At 39.9% G+C, this 21813-nt stretch overlaps 1 protein-coding gene across 4 annotated transcripts in view; it reads right to left on the bottom strand.

The window, feature by feature from the left end:
- Positions 1–21813, bottom strand: part of DSCAM (DS cell adhesion molecule) — a 486147-nt gene that overhangs the window by 175279 nt on the left and 289055 nt on the right. For all 4 annotated transcript variants that reach the window (XM_089511983.1, XM_089511984.1, XM_089511982.1 and 1 more), the window contains exons 7-10: positions 17966–18262; positions 16808–17083; positions 14686–14964; positions 8991–9110 (exon numbers count right to left, since the gene is read on the bottom strand). In XM_089511983.1, coding sequence (XP_089368109.1) covers positions 8991–9110; positions 14686–14964; positions 16808–17083; positions 17966–18262 — 972 coding nt within the window. The remainder of the gene's footprint in view (positions 1–8990; positions 9111–14685; positions 14965–16807; positions 17084–17965; positions 18263–21813) is intronic.

Raw genomic sequence — 21813 nt, 5'->3', positions numbered from 1 at the left:
AGGGGTGGTTTTGCCAGTTTGTTCCTCTCTAATATAGCCTATAGCCATGGGATTCACTGGCGGTCTCCTTTTCAAGTACTAACCAGGAGTGATCCTGCTTAGCTTTCAAGACAAGACAGGATTTGGGCTGCTACCACAGTGCAAAATTAATGTAGTTTGACACTGTTTTAACTGTCATGGCTCCATCTGAAGGAATCCTGGGATATATAGTTTGTTGTAGCACTAGATGTTAAAAGAATTTCACAGCCACTAAAATGCCCTGAAGATACCAAAGCTTTATCTACACTACAGAACTGATGCAGTTTGACACTGCTATAAATACCATGGCTCAATGCTGTAGAATTCTGGAATTTTTACTTTTGTGAAATTGTTCATATAGTAATTTTAACATCTAGCAACATATATACTTCTCATGATATCAAATAAATGAACAAGCAGAACTTCTTCTGAAGCAAGCACAACATGCAAAAAAATGTTGTTACTATGCTTAGTGTAATCAGATCAAAATAGAAATGATAATCAGCCCTCATAGCAGTCTGCAGTTTGTCCAATACATTTACAAATGTACTTTGCTTTCAGGTGCTTTAAGGTACCCAGCTTGTTGGGGGCAAACCACTTAAAGACTGCTTAGTGTGGTATGTGGTGGTATATAAATGAAGCTGTTATTGCTATTGCTGCTATTGCTTTGCTTTAGAGCGCTTCACTAATGTGGCACTTTTCAATTATAGAGTACAGAATTGCTGGTCAAAATCCTCTGTGGCAATTATAAATCATAGAGTTGGAAGAGACCGCAAGGGCCATCCAGTCCAACCCCCTGCCCTGCACGAAATCTCAATCAAAGCATCCCCGACAGATGGCTATTCAGCCTCTGTTTAAAGACCTCTAAGGAAGGAGACTTCACTACACTACGAGGGAGTGTGTTCCACTGTTGAACAGCCCTTACTGTCAGGAAGTTCCTCCTTATGTTGAGGTGGAATCTCTTTTCCTGGAGCTGGCATCCATTGTTCCGGGTCCTAGTCTCTGGAGCAGCAGAAAACAAGTTAGCTCCCTCCTCAATATGACATCCCTTCAAGTATTTAAACAGAGCTATCATATCACTGCTTAACCTTCTCTTCTCCAGGCTAAACATCCCCAGCTCCCTAAGTTGTTCCTCATAGGGCATGGTTTCCAGACGCTTCACCATTTTGGTTGCCCTCCTTTGGACACGCTCCAGTTTCTCAATGTCCTTTTTGAATTGTGGTGCCCAGAACTGGATACAATATTCCAGGTGGGACCTGACCAGAGTAGAATAGAGTGGCACTATTACTTCCCTTGATCTAGACACTATACTTCTATTGATGCAGCCTAAAATTGCATTGGCCTTGTTAGCTGCCGCATCACACTGTTGACTCATGATCAATTTGGGGTCTACTTGGACTCTCAGATCCCTTTCACACATAGTCTCATTCAGCCAGGTGCAGTACCTTACATTTCTCCATGTTGAATTTTGTTTTGTTCGCTTTGGGCTAGCTTTCTAATCTATTAAGGTCATTCTGAAGTTTGATCCTATCCTCAGGGGTATTAGCTACTCCTCCTAATTTGGTGTCATCTGCAAATGTGATAAATATAACCCCAATTCTGTCATCCAAGTCATTGATAAAGATGTTGTATAACACTGGGCGCAGGATAGAACCTGTGGGACCCTACTGGTCACTTCTCTCCAGGATGAAAAGGAGCCATTGTTGAGAACCCTTTGGCTTCGGCCGGTCAACCAGTTACAAATCCATGTAGCAGTTACATTGTATAGCTCACATTTTACAAGCTTGTTTGCAAGAATATCATGGGGAACCCTGTCAAAAGCCTTACTGAAATCAAGATATGCTATATCCACAGAATTCCCTTCGTCTAACAAGCTGGTAATTTTATCAAAGAAAGAGATCAGGTTTGTCTGGCATGACTTCTTTTTCTGAAACATGTGTTGACTTTTTGTGATTATGGCATTGCTTTGTAGATGGTCACAGACTCTCTGTTTAATGATCTGCTCTAGAATCTTTCCTGGCATTGATGTCAGACTAACTGGATGATAATTGTTGGGATCCTCTTTTTTCCCCTTTTTGAAGATGGGGACAACGTTTGCCCTCCTCCAGTCTGCTGGGATTTCTCTTGTTCTCCAGGAGTTTTCAAAGATTATTGTCAATGGCTTCGATGTTACATTTGCCAGTTCTTTTAATACCCTTGGATGTACTTCAGCTGGTCCTGCAGATTTATATTTGTTTAAATTAACCAGATATTCCTGTACTATCTCTTTACTGTGTTGAAATTCCCCTATTCTTTCCTCCGCTCCATTATCCTCAGGTTGAGCACCCTTTGCCTTTTCTGAGAAGACTGAAGCAAAGAAGGTGTTCAGTAACTGCTTTTTCTCTTTCCCCTGTTAGCATTTTGCCACCTTCTCCATGCAGTGGCCCTACCATTTCCTTCTTCTTCCGTTTGCTGCGGACATATCCAAAAACCCCTTTTTGTTGTTCTTAACCTCTCTAGCAAGCCTGAGTTCATTCTGTGCTTTTCTGACTTTACCTCTACATGTGCTCACTATTTGTTTGAATTCCTCTTTGGTGATTTCCCCATTTTTCCATTTCTTATACATGTCCCTTTTTAATTTTAGCTCAGTTGAAAGTTCTTTAGTCATCCATCCTGGTTCCTTGAGACATCTCCCCTTTTTCTTTTTCACTGGAACTGTTTGAAATTGTGCCTTCAGTATCTTCCTTTTGAGAAAGTCCCATCCATCTTGAACTCCCTTCTCTTTTAGTATTCCTGACCATCGATCACCCCCAGTATTTCTCTAAGTTTACTAAAAGCAGCTTTCCTAAAGTCTAGAATGTCTGACTATGCCTGGCTTCTTCTTTCCATTGTATAACAAACTCCAAGAGTACATAATCACTCCCACCTAAGGATCCCACCACTTGCATTCTATTAACTAGGTCATCCCTGTTGGTTAGGATCAGATCCAAAATAGCTGATCCCCTTGTTACCTCTTCCACCTTTTGGACAATGAAATTGTCTCCAAGGCAAGTGAGGGATTTGCTAGACCTTGAGGATTTGGCTGAGATTGACTTCCAGCAAATATCAAGATAGTTGAATTCACCCATTACTACTACATCTCTCCTTTCTGAATGTGTGGTCATCTGTTGTAGAAAGGCATCATCCAATTCCTCCATCTGACTTGGGGGTCTGTAGTAGACTCCCACAAGAACATCCCTGTTGTTTCCCTCCCCTTTAATTTTTATCCAGATGCTCTCCACCTGGCTTCCAGGATTGATGTCCTGGATCTCTTCACTGGTGTAAATGTCCCTGACATATAAGGCTATTCCTCCTCCTTTCCTGTTTGGCCTGTTTCTCTTTAAAAGGTTATATCCCTCCATTTCTACATTCCAATCATGAGACTCATTCCACCAGGTTTCAGTGAGGCCTATTATATCATATTTGCTTTGTTGTGCTAGGAGTTGAAGTTCATCTTGCTTATTCCCCATGCTCTGTGCATTAGTGTAGAGACATCTTAGATCATGGGTCCCCCCTACTTGCTGCCTGTGCAACTTTTTTTGCCTTCCACTTTTGAATCCTTGCACTGTTTGTCTTGTTCCCTCTATGACATTTTGTCTATTTTCTCCAGCCATTTTGCCTTCCAGAATACTGTCTCCCTGCCCCACATAACTCAGTTTAAAGCCCTCCTGATCAAATTTTTGAGACAGTTGGCAAAAAGGGTTTTGCCAACTGGTGTGAGATGCAACCCATCCCTTGCCAGAAGTCCCTCCTCATGGAACCTCAAACCATGATCCAAAAATCCAAATCGTTCTAAGCGGCACCATCTGCAAAGCCAGTTGTTCAAGATGACAACCTGTGTATCCATCTCTTTCAGCTTCCTACCCAAAGCCTCATAATCCCTTATGATATTATGAAGGCTGTGCCTTGCAGTATCATTGGTTCTCACATGAACCCAAAGAAAGGGGTAATGGTCAGTAGGCTTGACAAGTCTTGTTAGCCTCTCTCTCACATCATGGATCTTTGCCCCAGGTAGACAGCACACCTCCGGAGACATCTTGTCAGACCCAGAAACCACTGGGTTCAGTGCCTCTCAGCAAGGAGTCCCCCATGACCTCTGAGGCTTAGTGGTACTCTCAGGGTCCCCTCCTCTATTCCTGAAGTCTGTCCCTGCTGCTATTCCTCATTATCCTTGATAAAAGAGAGAGATTCAAATCAATTCTGCAACTGCAAGCTTACAGAATGTTCCCTGGTTTCCCTACTTCTGTGTGTGACCTTCCTCCAACTATCTACTTCTGTTGTATATGAAGTGACCTCCTCCACCCCAGCAACTTCCTCTGTGTGTTTCCCGTTCAGAACCATCTGGTCTGTTCTGGTTAGGAATCCACAGCATTATTTATTAATTATTTTTTACTTTTGCACCTTTTGTGAGTCTAGCACTATTGTACACTTAAGAAACTGTACATTTTGTTTTAAGACTTTTATAGGCACTGACAAGTAAAATAAAAAAGCTTGTGATTGACTTTAAGATGATACAGTTGGCCCTCAGTATCCACGGAGACTCTTTATGCATGGATTCAAACATCCACAGCTTCAATATATATATATATATCCAAGAAGGAAACCTTGATTTTGTATTTTATATAAGAGAAACCATTTTACTATCCATTGCATTTAATGGAACCAAATCCCAGCAAATACAAGGGCCCACTGTATTTGTTTTACAGCAGGAGTCTGGAATCTAAACCTGGAGAGGCAAGATATAAATAAAACTTCTTATTCTTATTCTTATATTAGCAAAGTTATGTTGGGTTGGGCCAGTGTGTGTGTGTGTGTGTGTGTGTGTGTGTGTGTGAGAGAGAGAGAGAGAGAGAGAGAGAATTAAATAAAAGGAACTGTACAGCACTCTTCAGGTAGAACCGGGAATCCCAGAAGGATACCATAACACTGAAATAAATTTAATAAAATTATTGAAAGCAAGTATTTGTATAAATAAAGCATCAGAAGTTTCAGCTACTGCCTTCCCCAGTGATGTCAGTTGAAATGAGAAAGGCCTGATGCTTTATTCATACAAATACCTTTTTTCAATCATTTATTATACCCATTTCAATTTTATGGCATCTTTCTGAGATCCAGATTCTATCTGAAAACAGTACTATTAATTTGATTTGTTTAACTAATATACACAGAAAGATACAGAGATACACACAATACAAGAGATGTAAAAATTCAGTACACAAATTTCCTTATCCTTATCAAAAAACTGTGTATATAAACATCAACCTAACCACAGTAACTGTTGTGAGATTTTTCACATTTCAGGGGGGAAAGTTTGCAAACAACCACAAACAAACAGCAAAATCCATTGCTAACCCCCCAGTGGTTTTTGCACAGAAGAAGCTTTTTTTTGCAAACAGCAATTTTTATTTTATTTTATTTGCAGAAAGCACTGTTCATAGGGAGGGGCTGCATAAATACATGTTGTATGTATAAAAAAAGTCCTGAAATACAAAAAAACCCACAACAAAATGTGCAAATATATATATATATATATATATTCTTCATTTTTCCTTGGAAGACTGAAATAAGTGAAAAATTATATTCATAATATGTATACAGGAACCAGAGTGGTATAGTGGCTTGAGTGTTGGAATATAACTCTGGAGATAAGGGTTTGATTCCCTGCTCAGCTGTGGAAACCCTCTGGGTGACTTTGAGCAAGTTGCACACTCTCAGCTTCCCTCTATACTGTCTGGTTTCCAAGAATACTTCCTCCATCATGCACATGCTGAAGTGAGATGGCATGAAGCCAAAGGCCTTTATCCTTCATCACCCTATCCCTGTGAGTAGCAATTCCACTTCTAAATAGGTTTTATGACAGAAAATGTAATTTAGGAAGCCAGCATGGTGCAGCAATCTGAGCATTGTATCTCGAACGCTGGGAGACCAGGGTTCAAATCCCTACTTGGCCAAGGAAATTTGGACAACTCACTCTCAGCCTCAGAGAAAGACAAGGGCAGACCACCTCTGAATAAATCTTGCCATGCAAACTATTTAATAGAGTTACCATAAGTCAGAGTGGACTTGAAGGCACATAAGAACATGATAACAGTTAACATTGTTAACATTTATTAATTTTAATAACTATTTTTCAATATTAATGCAAACAATAATGAATTTGTTTCCTGGAGTTAACTCATGATTAAAGATGTGAAGACACCTAACATAATATTCCAAACTCTGGAATAACCCTATGAAATGCAGTAGCACCATTCCCAAGACATTTCTGGAAGTTAAAAGTGGCTGTCCTAACTGGCCATGTGTGCAAACTCTTGGGTGAGATTTACAACCCCCCCCCCCCCCTCTGTGCTAATCTTCTGTGAGAAAGTGGAAGATGGTGGTATAGATACCGTGCAATTACACTGACCATACTGCTCTTAGACCTCCTCTAGATATAAGATACAGAATGTATTACCTACTTTATTATATTAGAACACAAGGCAATATAGTCAAGTGATAATGAGAGACATGAAATAGCAATAATATCATGCTAGCTATGCCAAAAATGGTTAACAAGCGAGTTGGCTCAATGGAAGGTATCATTAAGTCACTTTCTATTTCTTGTTTTGTCAAAACTATGGCGGGGTACAGACCGCCAGAAAGAGGCATCTCCCTTTGCTCCACAGGAGCACCGCAGCAACCAAATTGCGCGGCGCTGCTGTGGAGCAAAAAAGGAGCGCCCAAAAGTGGCTCCTTTTTGTGGCACCACTGCAACGCCGCAAAGCGCCACAGCCAACCAAGCAGCTGCCACGTCACCGTTATGTGTTCCATCTGGTGGGTGCGCCACAGTACATGATGAGAGCGCTGCAAAGGCCCATCTGTTCCATGCCTATATGACAATGAAATTTAAACAGAGATATCACAGATTGCTAAATTATCAGGGTAATCTTCTGAAATCTCAAGATTCCTGGTTTGTTGGTTGGTTTTGTAATCAATGTTTAAAAGGTACTGATGTTAAACATGTTAGTAGTTTTTAAAAAAACATAGAACTCTCTTCTGAGAGTAGGGATTTTTTTTTTATGTTTTATTTTTAAAGATATAACCAGTTCTTCTGTCAAATATGTTATAATTAGGCATGGGGTACTATTTAATAAGCAATGTCTAGAAGAGTTTTTTCCTAACATTTCACCAGCATCTGTGGCTGGCATCTTCAGAGAATGCTGGCATGGAAGTGAGTGGGGTATATATATTGTGTGGCATTTGGTTGAGAGGAAGTGATTTACATGTTAATCTCTGTGTTGGACTGTTGTGGAATGTCAAGGCCTTAGAATGTCCATTTACTTAATGATCCATTGTCTGCTGGGCTCTACAGGCTAACGGTTACTCCAGCTAAGACATCAGAAGGGCTGCCAGACAGATCCAGAAAAACTCATGAGAGTGAAGACAAACAACCATACAAAGGGAAGGTATTTTTACCATACATCAAAGGAGTCAGAGAAAGAATAGGGAAACTGGTGAGGAAATACAACCTCCAAATGATATACAAACCGACCAAGTAAATCCAGCAAATGCTGCACTCAGTAAATAACAGGAGAGACCCTCTCATAGCCACAGAAGTTTATCACATACCGTGCAGCTGCCGACAAGTCTACATGGGGACCACCAAATGCAGCATCCAAATACGTATCAAGGAACGTGAAAGACACTGCAGATTGGGTCAGCCAGAAATATCAGCAGTAGCAGAATGTGTTATAAACCATCCTGGGCATAAAATACTATTTGAAAACAGTGAAATTCTGGACCATGCCAACAACTATCAGATCAGAACACACAGTGAAACCATTGACATCCATAAACACTTGGACAATTTCAACAGAAAAGAAGAAACCCTTAAAGTAAACAAACTTTGACTATCAGTCCTGTAAACATCAAAATAAAGGTGAAGCCCATGCAAATGAAAACCACTCAGGGTGAGGGGGGGGGGGTGTGCAGCAGACAATGGATCATTAATTAAATAGTCACCCTGAGGCCTTGACATTCAACAACAGACCAATACAGAGATTAACATGTAAATTACTTCCTCTCAACCAAGGGTCACACAGTATATATACCCCACTCACTTCCATGCCAGCATTTTCTGAAGATGCCTGCCACAAATGCTGGCAAAACATTAGGAAAAAGACTCTTCTAGAACATGGCCACACAGCCGAAAACCCCATATAAAAAACTAAGGATTCTGGCTGTGAAAGTCTTCGAGTTCACAACAACTTTTAATTTTTGCAAAACCCACCTATTTCATATGGTTAGATAGAGTCAAGTGGTATGAGAATTAATATTCTACATTAACAGAAAATGTTATTACACTAAGTAAAGCATAATCTAAATTGCTGGTTTGATACTACTACTTGACCTTTCAATATACTGAAGATATATGATTGGCTGTGCTACTCATGGATTTATTTTAACTTTTTAAAAATAAAACACCAGCTAGTTGGTACCAATAATGAATAATAAAAATTGGCACAACAGCATCCAACTTCATTTATTCTTCATATCAAGAATCTATGACCACAGTAGATCAGAGGTGGGAGTCATGTGGCCTTCTAGATGGTATTGGAGTACAACTCTCAGCATCCCTCAACATTAACTATGATAGTTAGGGGTGCTGTGAATTGTAGTCCAACAACATCAGGAGGGACACTTTGTTCCCATCTCTGCTACAGATAGTCACCCTATAAACACCAATAATGGAAAACTGAAAATTCATAAGCCAACACAACCACAATACAGGCACAGACTAGGACCAGGAAAGCCTCTCATAATAAATACCAGGTGCAATGAAATAAATGTTCCCATGATTATAGGAGACAGAGAAATTGATGCATTGCTGAACTCAATGTAATAATGGGCTTTTAAAGGATTGTATCATATCTTCCATAAGATTACTATTAGTAATAGTAGAACAAGAGAAATACCTTTGGAGTACTTCCAGACAATTGTAGGGACAGGATAGCCTTCTGCAGAGCAGTTGAGAATCACAGCTTTTCCATAAATCCCATCTTGATCACTTGGCTGAACCACAAATCTGGGGGGAACTGAAAGTAAATAATAAACAAGAAAAGAAACAAGAATTAGACTGCAGAGCTAGGAAGAGAATGTTATGAATTAGTGTTTTATTCAAATGGAATGGGCACAAATTTTGAAGGAACTTTAAAGACTGCCAGAGTAGTGATTTAATGGAGATAATGTAGAGTGGCATACAATTACTGAAAACTCTTCTCAGTAATAAAGCTCACTGAGTAACCCTTCGTCAGTCATGGTACACTTCAGCTTCATAATCCCATACACAATTTGCATCAAGCTTAGAATCATAGAATCGTAGAATTGGAAGAGACCACAAGGGCCATCCAGTCCAACCCCCTGCCATGCAGGAACTGTCAATTGAAGCATCCCCGACATATGGCCATTTAAAGATCTCCAGTTTAAAGACCTTCTTGGAGGTTTAAAGACCTTCTTGGAGGAAACAAACCAAATGTGTTATTTTGTAAACAACAAAAGAAACAAATGATAAAAACTGCCAAACCTGATGGGATCCACCACTCTCCAGGTTAGGGCAACATCAAAAATGCCCTGAAGTCTATGGTGTGATGGGACAGAAGTCAGTGGGAAATCCCCATTCAAGGCCCCACTGAGTCACAAGTCTCATTGGCTGACCTTAGACTTGTCCCCCTCTCTCAGCCTGACCTACCTTAGAGTTGTTGTAAGAATTAAAGTGGGTACAAAGAGAGCCGTGTATGCCATTGTGTGTGGATTTGCTGCCCCAAGGCAACAGGTCCCATTAAAAGCCAACAAGCCAAGGAACCACCACAAAAACTTATAGAAATTCCCTATAATGATGAAATTAAGAAAATCTAAAGAGCAGGTACAAAAGAGATGACAACCAATTTTGGCTTTATCACTCCTTACCTTCCATGTGTAGTTACCACAGAGATACTTTGAAAAACACACACATTGGTTCCTTGATGCATTAAGTGAAGTGAAGTCAAGCATCTCTCTATAGATACTGTTTTAAAATAACCTTGAGTACTGAGATTATTGTCTCAGTAGCACTGAAATCCCATGTCCAAATTTTAACTGGTTGAATTCATGGGGTCCTCAAAATCAATAAGATAACTAAAAATTTCAGCTTTTAAGTAAGATATACAGATTGAGACAAGTAGTCCCAGTATACATTGGCATGGAATTTTTGAGATATTCTTTTTAAATTTTATAAGACTATGTTCATATGACCATTCAAAAATGACACAATATTTACAGTAACAACAACAGCCATGAAAAGCACCTTAAACATCCAGGGTCATCTTTATTCTCTAAATAATATATACAAAGATAGGAATCATTGCTGGCTAATAATTCTCAAATATGAAGCACTACATTTTATTTTGATATGGTTCACAAAACTGTTGCACATGTTTCCTCTCTCATTAATTTCAACAGAGAGTGCAAATTCATAACCTGAATGGGCTTGCTGATTTACTGTCTCCATCAAAATTAATAGGACAAATGTTGGAAAAATCTTGGGGGGGGGGGGGGGGGACATTTTATTTGTCCCAAACTGATGTAGACTTTTAAAAGATTTACAACAAACAGCAGCAGCATCAGGCCAAGGTTACCTTCTTTAAAAAGTCAACATTAATGCTCTTGTTTGTTGCATGTTCTGTGTGCATCATTCCCTGGTAATCTCTCATCTTGATTACTACAACACGTTCTACATGGGGCTACCCTTGTACCAAGTTCAGAAGTTTCAACTGGTTCAAAATGCGGCAGCCAGATTGGTCACTGGTTCATCCAGGGTTGACCATATAACACCTGTCCTAAAATCACTTCTCTGGCTGCCAATTAGCTTCTGGGCTCAATACAAGGTGTTGGTTATTACCTTTAAAGCCCTACATGGCTTGGGCTCAAGTTATTTGTGGGAACACCTCTCCCTACACAATCTTCCTCGCACTCTCAGAATAACTGGGAAGAATGTATTAGAACATTAATCACCTAGGCTCATATTGACTTCCCAGAGAGCCTTCACAGCAGCTGCTCCTGAAATTGTGGAACGGTCTTCTGGAAAAGATCCGTCTTATTACCTCCTTGGAGGCATTGAAGAGGGCACTTAAGACAGATCTCTTGTGGCGAGGTTACCCACCTGACCTTATGTAAGAGACACCTTTAGACCATTCTATGAATCTATTGCATTACCACTTGACGATGAGTTAGCTTTTAAGATTAATTGTATTTTTATTGATGTATTTTTATATATTTTTTATTATTGATGTATGTGTTTTAGCAGACTGTAATCCCACCTTGATCCATCTGGGAGAGGTAGGAAAATATAAATAAATTATCACTTCTTGGATTTTTGGCTAAGATCAAGTGTAGTATAAATAAATTATTATTATTATTATTATATGGAATAATTGTCAGTGGGGTCAAGCAGACTGGCAGGTTGGAGCAGCCAGAGGCTGCTCCAGCTATGGTCACTGCCCATTCAGTATGAGACCATGGCGACCAGATGCCATGGTCCTGAGGCTGGCCACCACTATGGTCCTAAACAGGCTGCCAGCAAGGAGCACTTTTCTGTGCTCCTTTTGCCAACGGCCCTGGGCTGCCTTAGGAAGCTGTGGTGCAACTTCAGCCTGATCTGGCATACATCATCTGAACACCACACCCCTCCCCCATATTGGCCTGAAACCGGTGCTTTTGGCCCATGTGTTTCAGGCCATTGCTCTTTGATCAACCATTATAATGATTAAAATACAAATTAAGTGATTGGATCCTGACAATCTCATTTTTTGTCTTTTTCTCCCTGAAATATATGTACCTTGTATTTAGGTACTGCAGTTTAAAATGATGGAGGAAATTTAATTAGCCAAAGCAATGGTTAATGTATTAATGAATGGGACTATTCAGTCCTACACTCTACCCATTTTTAAATTTGTTTGTCACAGCCAAGGGGTCACTTTAGCTGTGAAGTCTCTTGAAAAGAAATTTGTCTTTGAAGATGGTGTACAGAGACCTATGGTATACTGATACTGGTGCAATGGTAAACCTTCAATCGTACATACGTTTTTCAAAATTATGCTTCACTGCTGCCAAAGAAATAATAGCAAAGCGATCGCATTGGCTGTTCAACACCACCAAGACCATCTGTCTTATTTGCTTTTACATTTTATTTCTAAACTATATGATGCTCTTTTTCAGGGATGGTCCAAAACTTGCTGCTGTCTGAAGCAAAGATGGCACCCACTCTAGTTCCATATACAGAGAGGGAACTTTATCGCATTGGCCCTGGAATGGGCCTGTAGCGTTCCAAAAGGGAACGTTCTTGGGACGCTTGGCAGCGGGGAACGGATTTTACTGCACAGCAGGAATACTGCCACCACCGCCAAGCGTCCCCATCCCGTTCCAGATGTGTCCCAGAAGGGGTGATTTTCGGGAACTATTGAGAAGCGTTCCCGGAAATTGTCCCCTGGGGAACACATCCGGAATGGGATGGGGATGCTCGACGGTGGCAACAGCGTTCCCGCTGTGCGGTAAAATCAATTCCCTGCCGCCGAGTGTCCCCAGACCATTCCCTTTTGGAATACTACAGGCCTGTTCCAGGGCCAATGCAGTAAAGTTTAAAGACTGCACTGCATTCATATTGTTGATGGGGCAGCATCCTCTGCCATTCCTGAAGGCAGTATGCTAGCTTAGAAGTCTCAGTGTCCTCTTCTCCAAGACCTTATTCTTAATTCTTTCTTTCTGCTGCCTGAGGCAATTGCCTCACCATACCTAATGGTACAGCTGGCTCTGTTCATTGCAAGCACCACTACAGTGTACATACTTTCCATAACTTTGCAAGACACTCAAGGCTCTAGGACTTTCTTTCATGAGGTTCTTTCTTTAGGAAAGGAGTCACCTTTCATGAAACAGCAGTGGCCCAAGAACTGTTTCATGCTCTTTGCCCCTTTGGTCCTATGAGACACTTTTTTTCTGGTTTGGAATAAATGCAAAGCAACTGGTAATCTTAGTTCTCCAAAGAGCTCTGCACATGTGTATATACCTTCAGGTTGCCTACCAACTTAGGCAACCCCATGAGTTTCATAGGGGTTTTTTTGGACAAAGAGCTGCACACCCACAATATTCCATTCATACATTGATGAAAGCACATTGCACTTTTATTTATTTTCATATTACTTTTCAAAATAAACCTGTTTAGGGAAAACCCCAAAGCATTCCCTAATTAGGCAAATGTTTTATATAACTTGTAAAAGGAAATAAATCTCTACTAAATTTTGTAGGCTATTTTAAAATCCTGTGGAAATTAGTTCCTTGCATCTAAAATGAAAGGGGTCAGGAGACTTTAGGGCCATAGGGTTAGGCATCAGCTGTTGGGCTGGCTCTAAAATGCAGCACAGGACATTCCAATATCTCTTTCATCTGTTATACTGCTGTACTGGCATAGAGAATAAGTCACTTGGGTATGGTTGTTGAATCACTAGTTCAAGACTTCTGGCTCTTCACAATGTGTTTCATACAACACTCACTGTCTCTACAATGCCCCAGCCTGCTTTTTACAATGTAATTAAAGATGCATTCATAGAAGTAAATCCAATGGAGCTTCCTCCAAGAGAAATGTATACAGGAATGCAAACTTTCTGTGGAAGTGATTTCTTTTCTACTATGGCTCTTAATGACCACTGGTGCTTAAAATTCACGCAGAAGTATGTATGCACATAAATCCATACATTATGTGTATTTCAGTCATAAGAAACCAGCAGAAGATGTGTTACAATGGAAATCCAGCAGGGTTGGCCCTGCTATTTGGCAGAGTGAAGCATCTCAAGCAGCAAATTTTTGGGAATATTGAATGGATGGTGCCAGGAGCCCTGTTGGATGCAAGAGGTCTATGTGATCCTGCTGTACTCGAGTGAAGTAAGACAGAATGCCATGTCATCAACAATTGTGAATTAAGATTTTAGCCATCAGTCTGTTACCATTTGTAATTGGAAGGTGAGGGGTGCCATAACTTGTTACTCACCTCAGGTGGCAAAACTGGGCCAGTGCTAGAGCACATGCCTTTAGGATCAGCAAAGAAAAATGAAATAGATACATTGGCATAGCACTGACACAGGCTTAGTGCACCCGATTTGATTTATGTGCTGCCAGCTGAAGAACACCACCATAGCATCAAACTACAATCAGTAACAGACACAAGCTGAGCGTTTGAACAACTGAATATGTTTCCCAAATTCAACATAAAGCAGAAATATTCCCCTGTTAGCAAAGCAGTAGAGCTTGCTCGCTTATTAGCATAATTTTTCTATTCATCTAAATTAAAAATTGACAGACTCGGGACTAAAGCACCATGGAAATGCTTTGAACCCAAAGAACAGTTCTTAAACATATTTTTCATATATTAAATCATAAAATTTCCAACTGTACATGAAAAGATTTCTTGATTGTTGATTAGGTCACCCTTGTGATTTTATTATTTAAAAACTATGCTGTGTGTACTCTGACAAGAAAGGAGGAATTATCACATATTCCCAGTGGCTTCTATCACCTCTCAAACAGTTGTCATTTCAAAATACTGTTGATTTCTGTCTAATTGCCTGACTAATCATATTCACTTACCTCTCACAATTAATTGGCTTTGGTGCTCTACTGCTGCGGCATCATTTCGAGCTATACAGGTATAATTCCCATTGTGCATGAGGGAAAGATTAGAAATCCTTAAGGAGCTGGTGAAGTCAATGTTGTCAATGGTCACTCCAAGACTGGCTGGGATTGGCCTGCCATCCTTCTGCCAGGTGATTGTGATTGGCAAATCCCCTGAGACCACAACACATGGAATAAAGACTCTCTGTCCAATGGAAAACCTTGGAAATTCAAAGGGCTGAATAAAAGGGGGCACTGAAATGGGAAAAAAGTGGGGAAGAGAGAACACTGTTAGACAAAGAGCTGTGAAGTTTTGAAAGTTATCAGAAGTATAGATTCCATCCATTTAAACAGATGACATGAGTTGGGACACACGTATCCATAGCACATCCTTTGTCTTAGGTTTGTGTAATATATGATGCTAGGTGCAATGTATTAAAGTCACCTGCAGCAGGCTTTAATTTCTTTTGTTTTCCTTGAAGGAAGTGAGAATGAAAGATACTCTAGGAAAAAAAGATTAATACTGTATCTAACAAACTGGTTGGGTTGTTAATCTGATCAATAGGAGGGCAATCCCAATTAGTTGCAATGGCCCAGAGTACACTAGATCAAATGGGACCCTTTCCATTCCTGAAGTGTTTGCAAGTGCTAAGGATGATCCTCACCCTGGCTAAACTTTGTGCTGGCATTGTGGCTGTGTTCTGGGACTGGAGTACATTATTCTGGCATAATTTGTCTCTCTTTAGTTCTTCTGACATCAGCTGTTTACCAGTAGAACAGTTCTGCTGGCAGACTGCTCTGTTGGCAAACCGCTGAAAACAGCTAGCAGTTAAATATTTCTGCCACCAGAAGAAGCTTATGCTTAGTTGTAAACCCCTTCAGCTGTCACATGCTTGAGTTAAGACTGTGTTACCTCTCTGGAACAACATATGAAATGAACCAATGACTCTTCTAACAGCTTCTGTACCAGCATGTAAAGCTTTCACAATTATTCCTAACTTGGGGTATTTAGGGCCAGCTGACAAAGCCCAAAGAACTCCCATGCAGTATGGTTAGACCTATTCTTAGGAGATTATCACATTTACAAATAATGCAACTGCTATCCAGTGGGATACAGTTGCCTTTCTTGTTGCTTCCAGGAATTATCCCAGCCTCCTCCCAGATCCCAGTCATGCTTTGGAGGCTATTTTTCCAAGACGGGAACTTGCCATTTCAGAAAAGTAGTATCCGAAGCGCAGCTGGGACCTGGGATGCAGCCAGGATGCAGCTGCCCAGCAGCAGTGGCGAGAATTACATGTGATAATTCCTGGTAGCAACCTGAAAAGTGACTGCATCCCGTTGGGGAACAATTGGATTATTTGTAAATGAGATAATCTCCTTACTGTCTCCATGCCTGACAGGATATGTGACCTGACATACTCCCAGATATAGAATAGTTTCTGAGCTTCAGCAATTAGTGGTTTGTTAAAGCATAAGTTCATTGTTGCTGGGAAAACTACAATTATATGGGGACACACCAGTCTGTACATCATGCCCCATATGCATTTGTGTTTTTAGGGACAACTGTGGGGTATTTTACAGTTGGTGTAAAGTAAATCACAGTCTACAAAATGTGACTTCAACTCTCTGATGTCCAGTTCTGCAAACACTACTATCATTTTTATCCTGATTGACCCAAGTCATTCTGCTGCCTGAAACAACAGCAGCTGGGACTTCTATACACATCTATTTAAGTCAAGAAGCACAGTACTGAATACCAAGCTATTATTTTGGTATATGAGGTAGACAATCCCCTAAGCATCTTTCCCTGAAAACACAATAATAAATAAAATAGCTAACAGTTTCTTTCTCTTTTATGACATCCCAAAGGTGATGTCCAAGGAAGCTGTTCTACTCTGCTTAATGGTAGGATCAGTCCTGGTTTTTAGACATGTATCTATCTGTTAGCTTTGCTTTCTTCTCACATTATGAATTTGGCACAAAAAAGAAAGAAAGAAAGACAGAAAGAAAGAAAGAAAGGAGAGAGTTAAACTCCAATTGTGAACAAACTGAAACAAAATCATCACTCAGTTTCTACTTATTTAAATATATGCTTTACCTTTTACAGTCACATGTACGCTCTGACTGGTGGAAAGCTGTGGCTGAACCAGAACGTTGCATGTGTATTCACCCTCATCCACCTCTTTCTGCACATCTGAGAGTTTTAATGTTCCATTGTTTTCAAAAGCTACTTGGCGATGGTTAAAAGGAAGTAGGTTAGAATTCTTGTACCACTTGATTGAGTAGTAGGGGTAGCCAATGACACGACAGTGAATGAAGGTATCCCACCCTGCTATTGCTGTGATATTTTTCATTGGTCGAATGCTTGCCGGTCCTGTGAAAGTAAAAGTAAAATAATTCAAGAGTGTATTCAGTGGAGGAATTTTTAAATTAAATATACAGTTCTTTTAGATATTGAAATCACAGTTTATGGCAGTTTTTTAAAAAAAAAAACTTCAAAGAGCCACTTACAGGGTCTTCCTAATCGTTTTGCGCTTTTTAGTTTCTCTAGCCCTACAGCAGGCACACTAATTAACTGTTCTGCTATGCGCTTGCATCCCTGGAACACTTGTGTGATAAATATCTGTGCTGAATTACAAATTAAAAACTGGTGAAGATTTAATTAATGCCAGATATGCAGGGGGAGGGGGGGAGACCTGGATTGAATCAACAGTCTAGTATTTAATGAGATCACTGAAAAAGTGAGTGTTTATTTTGATTTATGCATATACCACACAGATTGGCATTATGCTATGTAAAACTACAAATAAAAGTCACATATTTTTGCATGGTTATCTGCTATGATGGTAGGCTCTGCAAAAGAAAAAAAAGGCACGCAAGTGAAAGAAAAACAAAACAAAATCCTACATTTTGGGGGGTGGGAAGCGAAATTGACTAGCATAGATCATGGAGCAATAAGGGTAATGTGGTATATAATAGATCTACAGTGCAATCTTATGACAATTTGCCCTGAAGTAAATGCCATCAACAGTGATTTCCCTCAGGAAAGGTTACTTAGGATTGCAACCCAAGTAATGTTTTACAGTTCCTTTATAAGACTGCACAGAAAAAATGGAAACAGCATTTTTTTAAAAAAAAAACATTTTTTAGCTTTCCATGAAGAAGCTCACAGCATGCAGTAATCTTTGTCTTTACTACAACGAGGTTTTGTTTGTTTGTTTGTTTGTTTGTTTTGAGGAGCTGATTTGACAAGCACCTCTTACGTTTATTCGAGCCTGGTAGAGGACGACTCCAGCAGAATTGTTGGCAGTACAACGATAGACTCCTCCATCTCGGACCTGAGTGCTGGAGATATTCAGGTAGCTGACCACGTTGCCTTCAGAGGTGATGATTTGGCTGATCCGGTGGTTGCCATCTTTGATAATGGGATCTTCGTCCAAAGTCCAAGTGATTGTAGGAAGAGGAGTTCCTTTCACATTGCACATCAGAGAAACACCCTCTCCTGGACTTACCACTTTCTCACTGAAGGCTGAAATTATTTTGGGAGTTCCATCTGTAGAAGAAAAGAAATTTAAGCTAGTGTGCAAACAAAGACAATGCATGAGACAAACATATCTAGCTAGATATCTAACTATCTACCTATTATCCTATCTTTCTCTCAATATAATCCCTATATTTTGGGACAAGCATTTTGGAAGAGAGGTGGGAACTGCTTAACCATCTGTCTGTCTGTCTATCCATCCATCAGTTTTCCTCTTTTGTGTCATGTCTTCTTATATTGTAAATCTGGGGTCAAATTAACAAGTTGTAAGCAGCAATTAAAGCCTTTGTTTCTGAAAAGCAGAGTATAAATATAAATAAATAAATAAATAAATAAATAAATAAATAACATTTACATCCCAGACAGGGATTCAAATTAGCTTACAAAAAGGCATACCTTCCCCTTCCATATTTCAAGCGAAGAACAAGCTTAATTAATGGAAGTTAAAAAGGGCAATTCAACTGTATGAACAACAAATTTCAGATGTTAATATATTTTTAATTAAATGTGCAGGGGAGGGGGAGATAATCAACAATAGAAAAGAGACCCAGTACAGACATGACTTAAAATCAGAAACCTGAATATGCAAAATTACAAAGAATTAAATTTTGAGAATATATAATTCCATTCATTATCTCTTCCAAAGTGTTCTGGATGGGTCAAACTGAGACTAGAGATTGCAAAAATCTCATTTCATATGTAGTTCACAATCTGCAGACCTGAGTCACACTCTGATTTTGTATGCACCAAGGCAATGCAAGGAGGATCGATAAGAACCAACCCATGACAGCTTCATGCATAACACTTGCTGTTATGATAGGAAGGAAAATAATGTTTTTTTTTTCATTTAAATTTCCCTACAATATATATAATTGTGTTCATCAAAGGTACACAGTGCATTTGGTCTCAGAGATGTGTATATTTTTATCTTGGAAAGAAAAATATGCAACAGAATTGTGAAATATATTAAAAAAAAAAAACAAGTGCCTGACAAACAGTGTACTATAAAAATACAATGGGCTTCAATTGATATATAAAAAATGTTAACGTTTTGTAAAAAAAAATGATTATTATATCACAATAATCCAAAACAAGCAAATACAAAACAAGCAAATCTCAGTGTACTCTCTATAACACGTCCTTTTTTTTAAACAAATATGTAGAAGCATTTTTTTCAATATTTATATTTTGTTATGAAAAAAAATAAAGTGGAAAAATGTGAATGTTTTGAAAAAGCACAAAAGATTAAAAAAAAAAGAACAGGGAAAAATCATATCTCACAATCCAATATGGAATTGAAAAAAGAATGCCTATGAGAAAACTACATCAAAGAATGAAAGATTTTTCATGGTCCTACATGGGAAACACTAGTACCCGTACTATATTAGATTTTTTTCTTGCTTACACACACACACACACACACACGAGGGGGGATAAAAACAATATCAAAATCCCATCCTCCTATTATAGCAATCCAGGTCTTCTGGGAGTCACACATTCTAATTTGACCAAAGTCCTAATGCAGAAGGACAGCAGTGACATATATCAAGAGCTGAAAGTGCTCTCTGAATACATAAGCACACTCTGCGCAAGCTGAAGCCTACAACTAACTAATGGACCTTTAGAACCGCTTGAATGCTCTCTCTCTCTCTCTCCCTTCCTCCCTCCCTCTTGTAGAGAGAAGACATTGATCTTGCTCCATTAAAGTAGCAAGTACCCTGCAGAATCCTAGTGTGGCTGGGTGGAAAGAATGATAGTGCCCCATCTGCCCTACACCATGATTCATGATGCATTTTAGTATTTTCTGCACAATGAAACATGTAAATAATATGTCAGCAGGGGCATGTAGTTGGCTATACCAATCCATTTATTCTCTTTCTTTCCCAGTGACACTTCATTCTAATCCTGGGCTTTCCATACTTCTGACAAGGATGGAAAAAAGATTTGCACTGAACAAGATATTTAAATAACTGTATCCAGTTTGTGGCCTGCAGGACTGATAGTGAAAGTGGCTGTGTGTCTTTCAGTTTCCATAGGTTGGGAGGAAACTGGGGATCAGATTCCTTTTCCTTCTTTTTCAAATTATATACAAATTAATACACATAATTAAGGATGCCTATGCTTGGAAAATGCATGTAAACATGCTTTAGTCAATGGGCAAAAATGCATAAAAATGTATACATGGAGAAAAAGATATACAAAATGCTCGCATTATGAAAAGAATGTACTGAAACAAGCATTGGTATCAGGTGGAAAGGAGGGGATAATCTTATAACAGGAGAGGCAGCATACGAATGCTGGTAACAAGGCTGAGAAATGTAACAAAAATGGAAGTGAAAAGATTTTCACTTCCTTCTCTCCAGATCTGAAGAACAATAATTCCTATTATTATTATTAAAGTTTATTTATATAGTGCCATAAGTTTTGCATGGCACTTTACATAATGGTCAAAACAAGAATACAGTTAAAACCTGTCTGCAGCATACAATCTATAATCAAAAGCAGCAAAGATTATAAAATAACAGCATAATTAAATAACTCTAAAACAGTAAACTATAAAAGCAATATACACTTACATTTATCTAACTATCAAAATTAAACTGTAAGCTGGAAAGCTTCCCAAAACAAAATTGTCTTTAATTCGGACTTAAAGGCGGGATACAGACGGGCAAAAAGGGGTGTATTCATGACGTCATGAAGGTAGAGCCTTCAGACGGGCCTTACCTGAATGCCGCCATGAACACGCCCCCCGCACGCCCCAAGCGGGAAGAAGCGGCATTAAAAAGGTGCTGCTTTTCCCCGCTTCTTTTCTGTATGATGCGCAGCTGCGCAGCTCCGTCTGTAAGCTGCTGCACCGGTACGCCAGAATTGCTACGCCGCTAATTTAAGTTGCCCATTTAAAAGCTCCGTGTCTGCTGCGTCGCATAATGAGTCGGGGTCCTGGAACATGCGCAGTTTGCAGTCAGGCTTTAATTGCAGCATCAGCTGCCATGCAGGTGTGGAAGCTGCAGCACAGCTGCAGCGCATTTTAAGACTCGTAACCCTAACCCTAACCCTAACCGTAGAGCAACATGTACGCATGCGCTGCTTGGAAAGTTTGGACTTTAAAGTGAGCCCCTACACACATTCCTGTGCCATTTTCACCTAACAATAAAAACCGCTAAAACTGTAAATATTTACATATATACAAGGGAGGTGATGGGGGATGGCAGGGGGACAGCGGTGGCAGCGGCAACAGCTGTGGCTGTGCATTGCAGATTCAGCAAGAGCGCGGGGACCAAAGGAGAGGAGGCATCCATGATGCTGGTGACACTGGCAAAGTGCAAGAGGACAAGGATGCCAACACCAGCTGATCACCAGCTGGCAGGAGACCACCATTGTTCTTGGGCAGAGCGGGGGGGAAAGTTTTAAAGGGGCTTGGGCACTTTAAATGTGCACATAGGCTTTCTGCCGCCGCTGCTTAGCGCTGCAGCTGCGCAGCTGCGCATCCGCCAGCCGGCAAAGGAAAAAAAAAGCCCCATTTTTGGCCGCCCGTGAGGAAGCTGCCTCTCTTTGCAGCGTCC

Source organism: Sceloporus occidentalis, unplaced genomic scaffold (assembly GCF_023333645.1).
Source record: "Sceloporus occidentalis isolate IW3139 unplaced genomic scaffold, rSceOcc1.0.p SCAF_2, whole genome shotgun sequence".
NCBI classification, from domain to species: domain Eukaryota; kingdom Metazoa; phylum Chordata; class Lepidosauria; order Squamata; family Phrynosomatidae; genus Sceloporus; species Sceloporus occidentalis.
Note: the sequence above shows the minus strand (reverse complement) of the source record. Positions and strands in the feature narration are given on the sequence as shown.